The following is a 15,191-nucleotide window of genomic DNA, read 5'->3' as shown; positions in this document are numbered from 1 at the left end:
GGCGGCGACAGCCGAGTGAGGGCAGTGCCCGCGGCCCCCCGAGCGTCCCGCTGCGGGGCGCTGTCCCCAGGACAGCTGCCATCGCTCTCCGCACCCCTCACAGTACTCAGGGCCCGTAACGCCTTGGGAGTGCAGGGGCCCGCAGCCCTCAGCCGCTCGGGGCAGGCGAGGCCCGGCCGGGCAGCGCCTCACGAGAGCACCGCGCGCTCTCTGTCGCGACAGCGCCGGGACCGTCCCGACCCCGGCCGGCCCCGCCCCGGGTCACGCGGGGGCGCGCGCGCCGCGCCAATTCTCGCGAGAGCAGGGCCTGGCCAAGATGGCGGCGCTGTGCGAGAGCTTCACGCTGCGCGGGCCGGGCCCCGGCGGCGGCGGCTCCGGACTCGACCCCGGGCTGTGCCTGGAGCCGGGCCCGGGCAGCGACCTCGTGCTGCTCACCGAGCGCGGCCGGGCCGCCACGCTCTTCAAGGTACCGCGCGCGCGTGCTCGGGGGGCAGCCCCGGCATGGGGGGTGTCCCGGGCAGGGCCGGGGCCGCGCCGTTTCCCGTGTTCCCTCTTCCCGGCTGTCCGGGCCAGGCCCCGCTGTCCCCGCCGCCATCCCCGTTGTTTATTCCCACTGCTGCGCTGGCTCCAGCCCGGGAGCGGTGCCGGCCCGGACCGGCCATGCTCTGCCCCCTGCGCTCCCTTTGCTCGGGAACGCGGGGCGGCTCGGGCGCTTGTTCGCGTATTTCTCCTTTTGCTGATATTCTCTGTCCGTTCCCCGTCCCAAAAACACCTTCCCGAAGCCACAGACACGTGTCCCTGCAGTGCCAGGTCCTGCGCTGTCAGCTCAGTGTCAGCTGCCGTCCTGCGGGCAGCAGCAGAACTTTAGTTCGCAGCACCTGAAAATGAAAATGTGTTCTGGTCTCTGTTATTCAGTAGACCATAATAAGAAACTTTAGGGCGAGTATTTGAGTTTCTGTGTTTAGTTGGCTATCACATACACAAGGTTGGGGATTGCAGTGACAGGACAAGCAGGAATGGGTTTAAACTGACAGAGAGTAGGTTTAGTTTAGATATTGGGCAGAAATCGTTCCCTGTGAGGGTGGGCAGGCGCAGGGTGCCAGAGCAGCTGTGGCTGCCCCTGGATCCCTGGCAGTGTCCAAAGCCCGGCTGGACAGGGCTTGGAGCAGCCTGGGACAGTGGAAGTGTCCCTGCTATGGCAGGGGGTGAGACTTGGTGATCTAAAGTCCCTTCCAACCCAAACGATTCCATGGTCTAAGTGGGTTGATGATACAATCTCCTTTGGGTTGTTTATTCCCACTGCCAAGACCATCTGTGAGAACACAGCTTGTTGTAAATACACTCAGTGCTGTAAATACACCCGGTGTACTCCTGAGGGAGGAGAGGGGCTCAGCGCCCTGGCTGTGAATCACACAGAGCAGGAGGTCAGACTGCAAAATCCACTGCTCTTGGTCTCAATAACTCACTCTGAAATAGAAGAGAAAAAGCACAAGTCTGTGTGTGATTGTATGAGTCAGTAAAAACAAATGCCACCAGTGATAAAATGAATATTTGCCCTTTGAAGAAGCCATGCCTTGTACCTGTGCTTCATGGCATAAACCCTTCAGACTGTGACAGGTCAAACTTATTTCTTACATGAAAGGAAATCTCATTAATGGAGAGTTCTTTCCTGTTATTCTGAAATTGTTAGAGTTAGAGGTGGAAACAGGTATGTTCAAGAGGAATTTCTGAGTAAAGCAGCCTCCATATGTGGCTGTCTGTCATTTCCTTTCTGTCATGGAGAAGTCCCCAGAGTGTTTCACGTGTTCCATTTGACTGGCATTGTCCTTGTTCTCACTCCAGATTTCGGATCAGAAGCCCCTGGGCTGTTGGTCAGTCAAGCATGGGCAGATCCTCACCTGTCCTGTCGTGTGCAACTTTGAAACCCACGAGTACATTGCAGTTCACGATGACAAGGTGAGAGCCTCACCCTTCTCTAGAGGGAAAAGGTGTTGGGGGATCCTCCTGAGGGACGCAGGTAGGAACAAATCAGCAGTGGGACATTTCTGGTTGAGTGTGGGGAGCCCTCAGCACACTGGTAATATGTGAGGGTACCAGTTGTGGGTTTTTTCTGGGTCTGGACTGAAGGCACTTGAGACAATAATTCATGTTCAGACTCAGGTGTTTGTTATTTCTTATCAGTAAAACAGTCTCACCACTGTGACTTTGGCAGCTTTTCATTAGAAGGCACAACATGGCCAACAATCTCTTGTTCCAAGGCCTTTTAAGACTAAGATATCCAATTAAGAGCTGACACCTGGATTATTTTCCCTTTTAACCCAGTAACTGATCCCAGAGAGCCCCCAGTGCAGACTTTTCCACCCAATTACAAAATGCCACCCAGACCCAGGAAAAAGAAACCCAGGATGACAGCCTGTACCCTCCATCTTGCTTCCATCCACCACTTACTAAAAATCCCAAACCATCAATTTCTCACCAAGTGATTCACCTACACTGCTCTCTATGATCTATTTCACACTTTTGTGGATGCTTTCTCCACGGATGAGGGTCAGAGTCAGTGCTCCCCTGGGGGTCAGGGCACCCAGAGCAGACACAGAAATGTTTCCTGTGGTGCCCTGGGTTTGCACAGTGCTGTGAGCAGGTTCTGGCTGAGCACCATGGTCTGGTGGCCTTGCACACAGGAGATGCTCAGTGCCTGCTGCACTCCCTGAGGATGAGTTACTTCTCCTCTTGCAGCCTGGGTGACATTTACAGCTTTGTGGTACTGGAATGGTTCCAATAGCTCACACCCCCATCCTTGTTTTCCTGCTCTTGTTTCACAGTTCAGAGTTTCTCTTGTGTTTATGGAGCATTTGCTTGGATCATGCTGAGCCTTTGGCTTTTCATTGTTGAGAACTATCACTCCTGGCCTTGCATTGCTTGTGAAAATCTGTATCTCACCTGTCTCCATCACTCTGATCTACTTTAATTCAGAGTTCTGCTGTGTCTTTTTCTTTATTTCCAGCTCAGGATTTCTGAGCTTGATTTCCATTCCTGCTGTTTCTGCTCCCCCCTGGGGCAGTTCCCCCTCAGGTTGCTCTGGATGCTCCCTGTTGTTTCCTCCTGTTGCAGTTGTTGGTATTTAGAGTGCTGAGAAGTCTGTGTGTTACTGCTTTATCTAAAAATGATGCTTCTCTTAAAGGTTTTAAGAATATGGAAGAATGAAGACCTTAACTTGGACAAAGCCTTTAAAGCAACAGTAAGTGTCCTTCAGGTGTTCGCTTTTTTTGTTTTGGATCCTGGTGGAGGGAAAAACTGCCCCAATTTTCGTAGTATTGGCCATGTTACATTTTAGCTTAACTTGTGCTTCATGATGTTGTGGAGTATTGCAAGGAATCCACTTGCACTGACTTTAGCATCAGAATATTTCTCCTAAAGTGATTTTTATACCAAGGCCAGCATTTCTGAGGACTTTCTGAAGATGATGAATTGTGTTCAGTCACAGATCTCCATGTTCTGCTGGTTGATGTGTTAAACATCACTTTGTGTGTTGCTGTAGAGCAGTTGTGTCACCTCCTGACCCTGTCCTGTATTTTGTGATGTGATTCAGGAATGTGATGCTGGTCAGGACATTTTCCTGGCTTTTTTTTGGGGTAGTGATTTACATTATTTGTGGCATTTCAGCAAATCAACAACGTTCAGATCTACATTATTAAGAATCTTAAAGCTTCCTAATTTTTCTGTTAAAAGTGTGAATCACTTAAGTTTTCAGGGATGTGTAGCAGAGAACAGAGATGTGTTTTTGCTCTTGCAGCTCTCAGCAGATGTGTACAGGATCCACTCCCTGCCCCAGGGGGGGGCCCTGGTGCTGTTCAGGGGAGGGGGGGTCCGGAGCCTGGATGTGCTCCTGGAGGCTCCTCAGCAGGAGATCGAGAACCTCATCTCAGCTGAGACCATCAGGTCAGTGGGGCCTCTCTGGGAGGGTCTTGCTGAATTCTTGGACTGTGAAAATTGGGGAAAATCAAAGACTGAGATCATGGAGTTGGGTGTTTTCTTCCAACGCGTGGGTTTTAAAATCTTAGAGTTATTTATAGAGATTTCCTAAAAATTATCAGTGTATAGTGCTATGGCTTTCTGTATAAACCTGGAATTTGGAGGATGTTCATCCAGCTTTCTGGTTTTAGGTGGAGTGGAGCTTTTATGGAAGGCCAAGAACCTGTCTTAATTTTCACTACTCAGAAAGTGAGTTAAATATTTTTTATTTTAAAAACTCTCCTAGCAGGAGACCTGAGTGCTTTTATCAAAATCCATCACTGGTTTCATTTGATTTTTCAAGCTTTTAGTAGAATCATTATCCTGATTTAAATGGAAGTTGTGTTGCATTCAGGGCTAGAGCTGGGCTCTCAGAACTGCACAGAACAATTAATAAAATGAAGTACAGTGGACATTGTGTGACTCTTCATTGCTCATTGTGAAGATCTATTGAATAGTTTGTATGTTTTTAAAAAAGGAATTATACCTGAATCTGTCTTTATGCAAATGTTTCTTCCTGTAAATCCATTTGTTGCATCAAATAAGAATTTTCTTTACTTGTTAGTCTGCAGATTACTCCAAATAATTCTGTATGTCCTATAGAAAAGACAATTTCCTAATTTTGCACAACATCCAGAGTTAAGCAGTACTGATATCTGAATTTCTGTTACATCTTCTTTGTGTAAATTAAGGAAAAACTTTCTTTTCTTTTTTTTTTATTTTAGGATAAGGATTTTTTTGTCTATGTACAGAAGCCTAAGCTGAACAGTCTACACAAATACAAGCTTGAACAACAGAAATTAGCCAGGCCACTGTGTTTCACAGCACACATTACAAACCAAACTGTCACACTTCTGTGCTTGTGTAAGTTGTATTTGTTAATGGGTTGTGATAATGAAGCAAAAAATTGTATGAAAGGACATAATATGTTCATATTTATGAAATGCTGTTTAATATTTTTAGGTTTTAAGCTTTCTAAAATAGCTACAAGTAGTAATGAAAGATTCCTGATACTTTAATGGTTACAAAGGCCAACTGTTCCTACCTGTGATCACTTGTACCCTGCAGATCTCACTGCACCTTCATTGCTGTACTTTTATTTTGCTGCTTTGGATTATAAAAAGTCCTTTAAATATCCTGCATTATTTCTTCTTTCAGCAGTCACTGGATATTGGGGGTTTTTTTAATGTTCTTTTGCCAAATGATATCAAACAGGCTTTTTCCACAAAAAAACTTCGTAAAAGAGTGATTATTATTTTTCTTTTGACAGATACCAATCATTGTGTGTATCAGGTTCTGATACCTCTACAGCAAGATACTGAAGAAGAAGAGGAAAAAGAAGAAGAGATTTTGTCCAAGTCACTACTACTAAAACTTTCAGTATCTGGAGCTGCTCTGAAAGGAACATCTTTAGTTGTCCTGGACAAAGACCACATTGCAGTGTTGGGCAATGTCCCTGATCCTGGGAGAAAGCCCAAAGGTAACTTGAAAAATCATCTTAAGCTATTGTAAGGTCTAAAATGTCCTTGGGCAAAGCACTGGGTGTGAAAACTGCTGTCTATCTTGTCCCAGCCTCTGCTTTAAAGCTCTTCACTGGAAACCCAGCATTTCTCTGAATTGGGATTTAACCTGAGTGATGTAATTCCTAATGCTAAATCTGCCTGAGCTCTTTTGAAACAGTTATTTCTGTTTCCTCAGCGTTTGTGACTGAAAGTAGCAAAGGAAATGTGGTGCTTGTGTTGCTTTTTGGTCTCATCCATCTGTTACTTCCCTCAGAGTTCCTGACCATATGGAATACAAAATTCCAGACGTTGCAAACCTGCAAGGATCTGCCCCAGGGGACCAGTGGCCAGGTGAGGCTGAGCCCTGGCTTTGGCTCTTGGGCCTTTGTGCTTTTGGCAGCAGGGCAGGGAGTGTTGGGCTGCAGAGCTCTGCTGCTGCTGGGGGAGCAGGAATTGCAACTTCTGCAACAAAATTATTGCTGACCAGTTAATGAGCACTCTCTGTCAGAATATTCATTGGGAGAGTGGTGCCTGTAGGAATTTCTGTCACCATTTAGTGCTTTATCACTTCTCATGATCATGATTATTTGGTGTGAATGAAATCACTGAGCACAAACCCCAGCAGTGTCTGTTCTGTTCAGGCAATTTGCAGTTGAAGTCCTAAATGATTCTGTGAACACCTGAGCAGCACTTCAAGCTATTCCAGAGTCAGATTGGTGAAATGACACCTAAGGAATAAATGCACTAGTGAACCAGAGCAGCTGACTGCTGTTGTCTTAAAATTGCACAAGAGGAAACTTAAAAAGTGAATTTCAGAGGACTTAATGCTTTGGAGCAGCATTATTGCCCCCTATATTTTAGGACATCCCTGGAAAAATACTCAGCATTTGTAATTTCTGTATTTAAAATCAGCAGTTAATGAAGGTTTGCTAGCAAATGTTAAACCTACCACAAATAATTTAAAATATTCTTATCAGTGACTTCCAGTTGAAGTTTACAGTTAGGAGTTACACATGAGTGCAGGAACTCACATTTCTGCTTATCTCATTTATGATACATTTTAATATTTTGTAGTTGTGGTGTTACGAGGAAAAATTTTTTCTAATTCATGGGAAAGTGCTGACTGTAATTATGTACAAGTGTGAAACATCATCCTTGGCAGCTGCTGTGGGAAAGCTCAAGGACAGTCAAAGCCTTGGTAAGATTATTATTTTTTTTTTAACAATTACAGTGAAAAGACCTTTCAAAAGGAAGATGTCTGAAATTATATAAAAATTATTTTAACACAGTCCTATAAAATTAATTCATTGGATCTAAACAGCTTGAAGCAACTTCACACTGTCCTGTGTTCCTGGCTGCTAAATTTACTGGTGCTGGGAACACCAAAGCACACAAATGTCTGAGTTTATTGTGGCTTCACTTAGCCTGGGTTGTCATTCAGATCCTGGAATCACTGAGAACACTGGAATGCTGGTGATGAACACTGAGAACAAAGTGAAATGTTGTCTCCTAAAAAGAATTTTCAAAGAGTTTGTGGTTGGATAGGGCAATGTCAAACCTTAGTTTATAAACTTCAGTTTAAAATTGTACTGTCACAGTGGTTTTAAACCCTGCAGTGGTAAAACACTGCAAGTAATGCTCAGGATAAATTGTGTAATAACTTTCTTCTCTTGCTCCCAGAGGCAAAATGGAGGAACAGTATAAAAAAAACCTCATAAAATTATCCACTGCTGAAATAAAACTGGCAACTTTCTTGGCATAAAATCCCTTGCATTATAGTTTAGAAAGTATCTATTAGCATAAGAAGTTGATGCAATATTCATACTTCAGTAAATGTGCTGTAAGTGTTACCTTCATGCAGTTTCATTTGTGTGTTCCCAGATGTGTCCTCGTTTGTGAACTGGAATACCCTGGAAGAGGAAGAGCTGGTGGCTTCCCTTGAGTCCCAGGAGTCTGTAGCTCTGAAAGCAGAGTCCAGAATGAATGTGAGTTAGCATTGGGGTCATTTGGGGTTGTTGTTTGTCTTGTCTCTTCCCCATGCTGCTGCTCTTAAGTGTTGCAGCAGAAAGAAATTTCAGTTTATCTGTTACTGAATGTTTCTAGCACTGTTTCTGGAATTAAAATTAGTAATTATAGTCTGAACAGCAAGTTGACACATGAAGTGTCCTTTTATTTTGCTTGAAATCCTTAAACATTTTGGAGCTGAATAATAACTCTGTGTTTTTCTTCACCACAGTTAAGATCAAACAGGAGCACTGGACAATCAGGGTCCTTATCAGTTGAGCAGCTCTTAATAAGACTCAAAGTAAGTACCTCAAATATCCTCAAGTAGTGTTTAGAAACTCTCAGAATATTCTAGGTGTCTCTTTAGCTGTTACCTCTTTCCACATATCAGGGTGACCAAGCTGCCTTGAGCAGGTGAGATGAAGGATTTTGTTATTATCATTTTTGTGCATTTGGGAATGATGAAATTAAGTTTTGTCATAGGAGTGTATTTTGATAACTGTACATGGCTTATAACAGCTGAGTTCTGGAAACTTGCACAAATTTGTTCATTTTTAATGACAGTCTCTTACAGTAAATAAGGGAGGATATTTCATCTGACCTTTGCTTGTTTAGGTTCTTATTTATGGCCTTAATTTTGTTGAAGGCATTTTGGCCATAGGAAGATGGAGGAATTGTCAGGAATTCCACTGTAAATTCAGCAAAAAGCTCTTTAGTTCCTTTCTAGAACTTGCTGCAAGTGCTCTGATAGCTCACACAGGAAGGGAAACTTACCTACAGTTCACCTGGCATTGTCACTGATGGAACAGGTGATTAATGAGCTTGCCTGAGTTCAGAGTGAGGAACCTCCTCATTTAGCTCCTTCATGCTTGAGAGAATCTATCCTATCAAAACACAGAGTGGTGAGGGATTTCTATAAATTTTTGTAAATTGAATTCCAAAATAGATCTACTTAATGCCACCTTCTAATTAATGCCAGGGTAGTTGTCAAACATGTGCCATGCACTTCTGAGTTGCACAGTATTTGTCTTTTCCAGGATACTTCTAATTATGTGGTGGAAATTGAATTGAAAAAACTAATAGCAAGAGCACCAACCCTAGATCTGCAAGCTGCCATTGGCTGTGTGGTCACTGCCCTTACAGACAGATGTAAAAAAAATCCAAAGTTCTACCCTCAAAGTTTACTGCAGGAGATCGTTGAAACCCGGGACTTGTCCTACAGGTAATGACTCTGCATTTTTTAAAGTGTAAGGAGTAATTTTTAAAATTAAAAAAAAGTAGAAATAAAATTTTTATAAGCTGCTGTTGAATTATCAGAATTTAGTACCAAAGATGTTTATTTTCTTGTTGGTGTTTTACATAAAAGTCCATCTGGGGAGGAAGATTACTACTACTACCTGAAGTGTAGTTCTCAGTGTGGACTGTGCAACCTATTAAATTCATATTCTTATAGTTTATGTCCAGATTTAATGGCTGTTGCTTTGGAGCAAAAAGACCTGCAGCTCTTACAGATCTGCCTAGAACGGTTTCCAGATATTCCTGAAGAAATCACGTATGCTTGCCTGAAAGCATTTTTAAGGTAACTCCAAATCATTCTTTCCTTTTTTTCTTCACCAAATTTTAGTCTGGTTTTGTTTTCATAATAAGCTTCATGGAATTCATTATATGTCTTGATGACATTGCTGATTTTAAAGCTAATAATTAAAAGTGTTAAATGTCTGAAATTTTCTTCTACAGCACGAGTGAAGACCATCTTAAAAGTGTAGATGTCAACCTGGATTCTGCCATCTGTTACGTTGATGTTGAATGCAATGACATGGAAGTTAAAACTGAAATTCTAGAAAATGGTTTCAGTGAAGAGATGGACCAGGACATGGGTGATACCAAAATCCCAAAGGAAAGGCAGAGTGATGGTGAATCCTGCCCTGTTGGGCTTCAGAAGGCAGCGTTGCTGTATCCTCTGTGGGGAAGTGTGACAGTGTTCACAGGGGTCCAAGGATGAGGGAAGAGATGAGGATCTGACTCCATATTTCAGAAGGCTTGATTTATTATTTTATGGTATATATTGTATTAAAACTATACTAAAAGAATAGAAGAAAGAATTTCATCAGAAGGCTGGCTAAGAATAGAATAAGAAGGAATGATAACAAAGGTTTGTGTCTCAGACAGAGAGTCTGAGCCAGCTGTGATTGGCCATTAATTACAAACAACCCCATGAGACCAATCCCAGATGCACCTGTTGCATTCCACAGCAGCAGATAATCACTGTTTACATTTTGTTCCTGAGGCCTCTCAGATTCTCAAGAGGAAAAATCCTAAGGAAGGGATTTTTCATAAAAGATGTCTGTGACAGGGAAGGGCAGCCAGAGCTCTGCACGTGCTGTGGGTGTTGGTGTTTGCTATTGCCAAAGGCACAACCTCTGCTACTGCTCAAAGTTTGAGTTCTCCTAAGAGCTGTTCCTACTCAGTAGAAAGATTGTTTAAATATAAATAGAAATATTTAGCTTTTAGAATGTATCTACACCAATTTAAACTTAATTTTATTACACTTTTGCAATAATTTTTCTCTACTTAAGAGCAAAGGTATCAGTGCTTTGGATATTTGCCTGTTAAAGCACATCAGGTAGTTACACTCTTGTGGGGGACAGAACTGTTCAAGTTAAATCCATTGTAATTGTTCAGTTGCTGTAGATATTTCATTATAGAAATAAGATTCAAATAGAGCTTCCCTCAAAAACCTGGAGAAATATTTTCTTTAGAATTCACTCTGCTTTGAAGAAACTGGTATTTTTCCTGCAGTGTTATTCCCTTAATAGCACCACACAGAAATGCTGTTCTCCATTCACCTTACACTGAAACATTTCTTTTGCCTCACCTGAAAAACCTTCCAGCTCAACAAGCTATTGTAAGTATTTTAGCATTAAAAAGTATAAAACCACTTATTTTGTGGTGAAGGAAAGGGAAAAGATTTTTCTCTGTTGTATATGAGAAATTCACCATTTTTTCAGGAGTCTGAATAACAAACTAATGCATGAAAATGAAATTAGGATGCCTAATAAGATTTAATATTAAGGAATATCACATTTTTCCATATACTTACGTAATTTTCTTGATATTTGTAGTCCTTGCTTATTTTAGAAGATGTAAGTAAGAAACTTTCTTTATGACCCAGCATACCTGGAAAAAGTTCATATTCTGTTAGCAAGGAATAATACCTTCCCTTGATTTAGATGTTTTTTTAAGAAAGGAAAAAGACACAGTAATTTAGTCAGTCCTATCAGAAACAGGAGTTCAGAAAATATGGGAAAAAACCTCTGTATAATCCCAAATGTAATACAAATCTAGATCACCTCAGTTTAGGAAAAAACCCCACTAAACTCCCCTGTTTCTCAGAATCTGAAATATAACTTCAAGAACTGTGTGTACCTGAGCATATGTGTGATTTTCCAGTGATTTTAGAAAAGCCCCACACATCAAAACAGAGCTGATCTCATCTCTGACACATTTCTTGGAACAGTGATTACCCCTGAATGTAATCTACACTGAATATTGCTGGGAATTTTCAAACATCCAGCTATGGGTGGTGTAAGAGAACCATAAAACTTGTTTTTAATGTGTAGTATACAGGCATCTATGTTGCATTCAAAAGCAAAAAAATTAAATTTTAAAAATCCTTATGACTATTACCATGTGCAGAATAAAACTCCTTGGTCTATTAAATGTTTGTCCCTTACAAATATTCTGACTTTTCTGCTTTCAGCTATTTCTCAGGTATTTATATTACCTGTATGTGAAATGCAGTGAAAAAGTGAACACCACTCTTCCTGGAATACGCTCTCCCACAATAAACCAGGTGAGCAGCTCATTCTATCCCACAAAAAATCAGGTGAGCAGCTCCTTCTATCACACAATAAACCAGGTGAGCAGCTCATTCTGTCCCACAAAAAATCAGGTGAGCAGCTCGTTCTATCCCACAAAAAATCAGGTGAGGAGCTCATTGTAAGAGTGGTGCTTCCTTCTCTTTCTGAGGTGTGTAACTGTGAGAAGTTGGGAATATCTAAAATCAACTGACACCTGCATTCATTCTACCAAGAGCTGTCCATCAATGTAACCTCTATGAAGTCAGATGTAACACTTTAACAATCAAAATGTAAATATTCCTTAAAATATGCCTGAACATGTGAGCCCATGCATTTTGCAGTAGAAGTGAATGTCTCAGAGTTCAGCTTTTAAAGGCAAATGTGTTATTTCCAGACTGGGAAGTGTAAGTGGACTTTTTTTGTTTCTCTTCAGATCATGGATTGGATGTGCCTGTTGCTTGATGCTCAGTTCACTGTCATGGTGATGCTTCCAGAAGCAAAGGACTTGCTTTCAAACCTGCATAAGTTTGTGAGAGCCCAAGTAAGTTGCATCTTCTGGGATAATTCTTTGATTTTCTGTTGGATTCAGAATATGGATGTTGAGAACAGGGGGAGACAGATAGCAACAAATTATATAGTGAATCAAATAATGTCTGTCCTCCTCTGTGTGCTCCTTCCTGAGCTTGAATTGCACTTGCCTCTGTGTCATTTGGATTTCAAAAGCTGCTTCATTTGGTTTAAATATCTTAAGCTGTGCAGAACCAGAGATAATTCCCCAGTATGATGATGTACAAAAAGAAAGGGAGATTATATTTTACTATAAATGTCTCTGTTTTCTTCCTTTCAGGTACGGTTCTACTCAGAACTCAACAAGATTGAGGGAAGTTTGCGGGAATTACAAAGACTGAACCACCTGAGAGAATCTCAGACCTATTCTATTGAAGTGCTGGAGATCGTTTGAATTTGAAGCTCATTAACACATTTATTTTGTATTGATTCCTTTTATGACAAGGATGTATTAGCACTCCATATTGGGGCTGTCAAAAGTTGTTTTCTACGTAGGAGGAGCCTGGTTACTCTGTAGCTACATGGGAGTTGTAAGTTTGAACCTTGTGTATTAAAATCTCTCTTTTTGACTGGATGAGAAGCTGGATGTTTGCTTATATTTTCATGTAGAATTTTGTGATCATGAGAACTTCCTAGAATACCACACAATTCTTGGCTAAACACAAGATGGTTGTGGCAGAAGTGCTGAGGGCATAACTTGCTCCCTTGGGCTGTGGAACTTAGAAAGAGCTGCACACACAGTTAAAAAGCTTGAGTCACTTTGGAAGGTGACATGTTTGGTTGTATTTGTACACTGTCAGTACCAAATGTATGTACAAGTGTGAAAAAAACCTCTGCAGTAGCAGCTGAAGATGTATAGAGAGGACTTCTTGGCACTGGTAGTAAGTTGCTTTCAATATTTTGGACAAGAAAACTTGTCTTGAATTTAAAATAAGAACATTCTTACCTATATCAGTTTGTTTTCTGTAAGTAATTTTTCAACTACTGAACACCTCAACTTAGTTAATGTCACCTGTGTTGCTTGAATTCTAGCATTTCAAAGTATATCTTAGATGGATTTTGACTCTCTTTGAAATACAAAGAACTAAAGTTTTATGTAGACAACATTTGTTGAAGATTTTACAGCTATCTGTTGACTTATTCTTCTGATGAGGCACTCACTTAAAGCTGACCTGTTACAAGATACTTATGGGACTATTCATCTGGAATAGGGAAAAATGGGAGAGAAACATAATGCAGAATTTCCTGGAGTTGAGTATGAGGTGGATTGTTGGGGACAAGATAATCAGTACATTTTCAGAACAGCAAATATGTTATTTTTACTAATTATCTGATGGAATATTAGTAGAATTCAGCATATCAGTATATTGATATACTTTGGTTTTCATCATCTAAATAAAATGACAATTGGAACTATATTGAATTACCTCAGCAAAAGTCATGTAAGCCCTTCCTTCCTTGCTACACTTACCTTCCTTTCTGCTGCTGAGCTCTGGTGTGACATTACTGTTAGAAAAATGCCTGTGGAACTGATTTGAGAGCTGAACACCTGAAGACAATTCCTAACACAAGTTATGAAATAGTTTGGAGTGAAGGACTGGACAAAAGCATCTCAATAATTTAAGCAAGAGCATGTGCTCACTTGTTCTGAATGCCATCCAGCTGTAGGTTCAGCTCTTTCCCTTATCCTTGGAGAAAGGAGCCCACCCAGAACACAAGCTTGGAACAACTGGGCTGTTCATCTTCTCCAGAGTGCCTTGTCAAAGGAAGCTTTTTATCCATCTGTCCTAAGGATGGAAGCAGGGTAGAGTTTCCACCCAAAAATTCCTTTTCCTGCTGTATTCAATTCACTTATAAACATGCTCATTTAACTACCTGCAGACTCCAAACTGGAGCTCCAAATTCCAATCAGTGTATTCTGCTCTACTGAGTGGAATGAGCAGGTTTTGGGGTTGGGGTTGATTTCTCCACTGAGCTGTGTTGGAAAGGACTAAATTACATCCTGTCCCTGAAGGTAACACCTCTCTGTGCACCCATTTCTCCACCTACAAAATGAAAATTCAGTAAGCACTTCCACAAAACCCACTGATAAGGGATGGGATTAAGAGACAGATACTCTGGTTCACAGTTCAGAAGCACATGATTCTCAGCACCTTTGATCTACCACAAATACACAAAATCCAGTGTTTTGGAGGTGTTAATGCTCTCAGAATGCAGCAGGTACCTTTGCTAGATTCTCAGTGTATAGATGGCAGAATGCACAGGTGTTTTTCCCGTGGTACCACAAGGAGATAATGGAAATGTGTGTCTGTATATTCATGTATTTAGAGTTACCACAACCCTCTGCCACCTTGTGAGAGGTAGCAAAAATCAACCCCACATAAGCAAACTAAAGGTAACTTGGAAAGGTTCAGAATACAAATTGAGTAGAAAGAAAGGTGTAAATGGGGTTGGGCAGTGTTGGCTGATGCTGTGTGTGTCATCCTGTGTTCAGGGCTTTGGGCCTGGGCAGCTGCAACACTGAATATAATAAAAGACCTGCAGATAAAAAGCTGGATATAGAGTGCAAATTGGGCTAAACCCTGCAGCCATTGTTGTGTGCTTGGTGCTGTGGCAGGTTTGTGGGTTTAATGAGGTGCTCGGCCTGAGCAACAGGTTAATGTACAAAAGGACTTCAAAAATTACTACTGAAGAATGCAAATTAAATGATATATTGGACATGTCGCTGCCATGTTTGTGGCATGACCAGTGTTGGGTTTTACCTTGCTCAGATGTATAAACAAGGGACTGAAAGAAATGAACATGTAAACTGATTTTCTAATGATAAGGCTTCTGGCTTCTCTGAAATCCTGAGGCTGTCTTGATCTAGCAATGAAAAGGAAGGCTGGTTGTAGGAAATACAAGATATCTGTGTGCCTTGGGCTGATGTTCAGGTTGTACTGCTTTTACTTATGAAACTGATACCCTGAATCCAAGTGATGGCATTGCAAACTCAACTGTGCAACTGGTTTTTGTTGATTTTTAGTTCTTTGTAGGCTCTGGCAAATGAGACAACCAGAGGGAATACAAAGCAGATGAAGCCCATCTCTTTTCCTAGTGCTCCAGAGAACTGGAAACAGAGAATAGAGAAAGCGGATGGGCAAAACGGTGATGGTGGGTCCGTGTGTGATCTCAGTGTTTGCTTTACACGGCGCTGCCTGTGTAAGGGTGAGCTGTAAGTGGGGTTTAAGGGGCGAGGAGTCAAAGC

The 15,191-nt window shown here is 41.7% G+C and overlaps 1 protein-coding gene across 1 annotated transcript; it reads left to right on the top strand.

The window, feature by feature from the left end:
• Positions 1-316: 316 nt before the first annotated feature.
• On the top strand, positions 317-13,362 carry NOL11 (nucleolar protein 11). Its single transcript, XM_063175565.1, has 18 exons — positions 317-466; positions 1,843-1,956; positions 3,182-3,238; positions 3,794-3,939; positions 4,164-4,221; positions 4,737-4,875; positions 5,282-5,491; positions 5,788-5,864; positions 6,588-6,711; positions 7,395-7,498; positions 7,750-7,818; positions 8,555-8,739; positions 8,971-9,096; positions 9,255-9,470; positions 10,344-10,422; positions 11,278-11,370; positions 11,811-11,918; positions 12,225-13,362. Exons 1-18 carry the CDS (start codon positions 317-319, stop codon positions 12,336-12,338), a joined length of 2,169 nt encoding a protein of 722 aa, XP_063031635.1. The 3' UTR covers positions 12,339-13,362.
• Positions 13,363-15,191: the final 1,829 nt, after the last annotated feature.

This window comes from Melospiza melodia, chromosome 24 (assembly GCF_035770615.1).
Source record: "Melospiza melodia melodia isolate bMelMel2 chromosome 24, bMelMel2.pri, whole genome shotgun sequence".
Lineage (NCBI taxonomy): Eukaryota > Metazoa > Chordata > Aves > Passeriformes > Passerellidae > Melospiza > Melospiza melodia.
The sequence above is the reverse complement of the archived record's forward strand: the minus strand, read 5'-3'. Positions and strand labels throughout refer to the sequence as shown.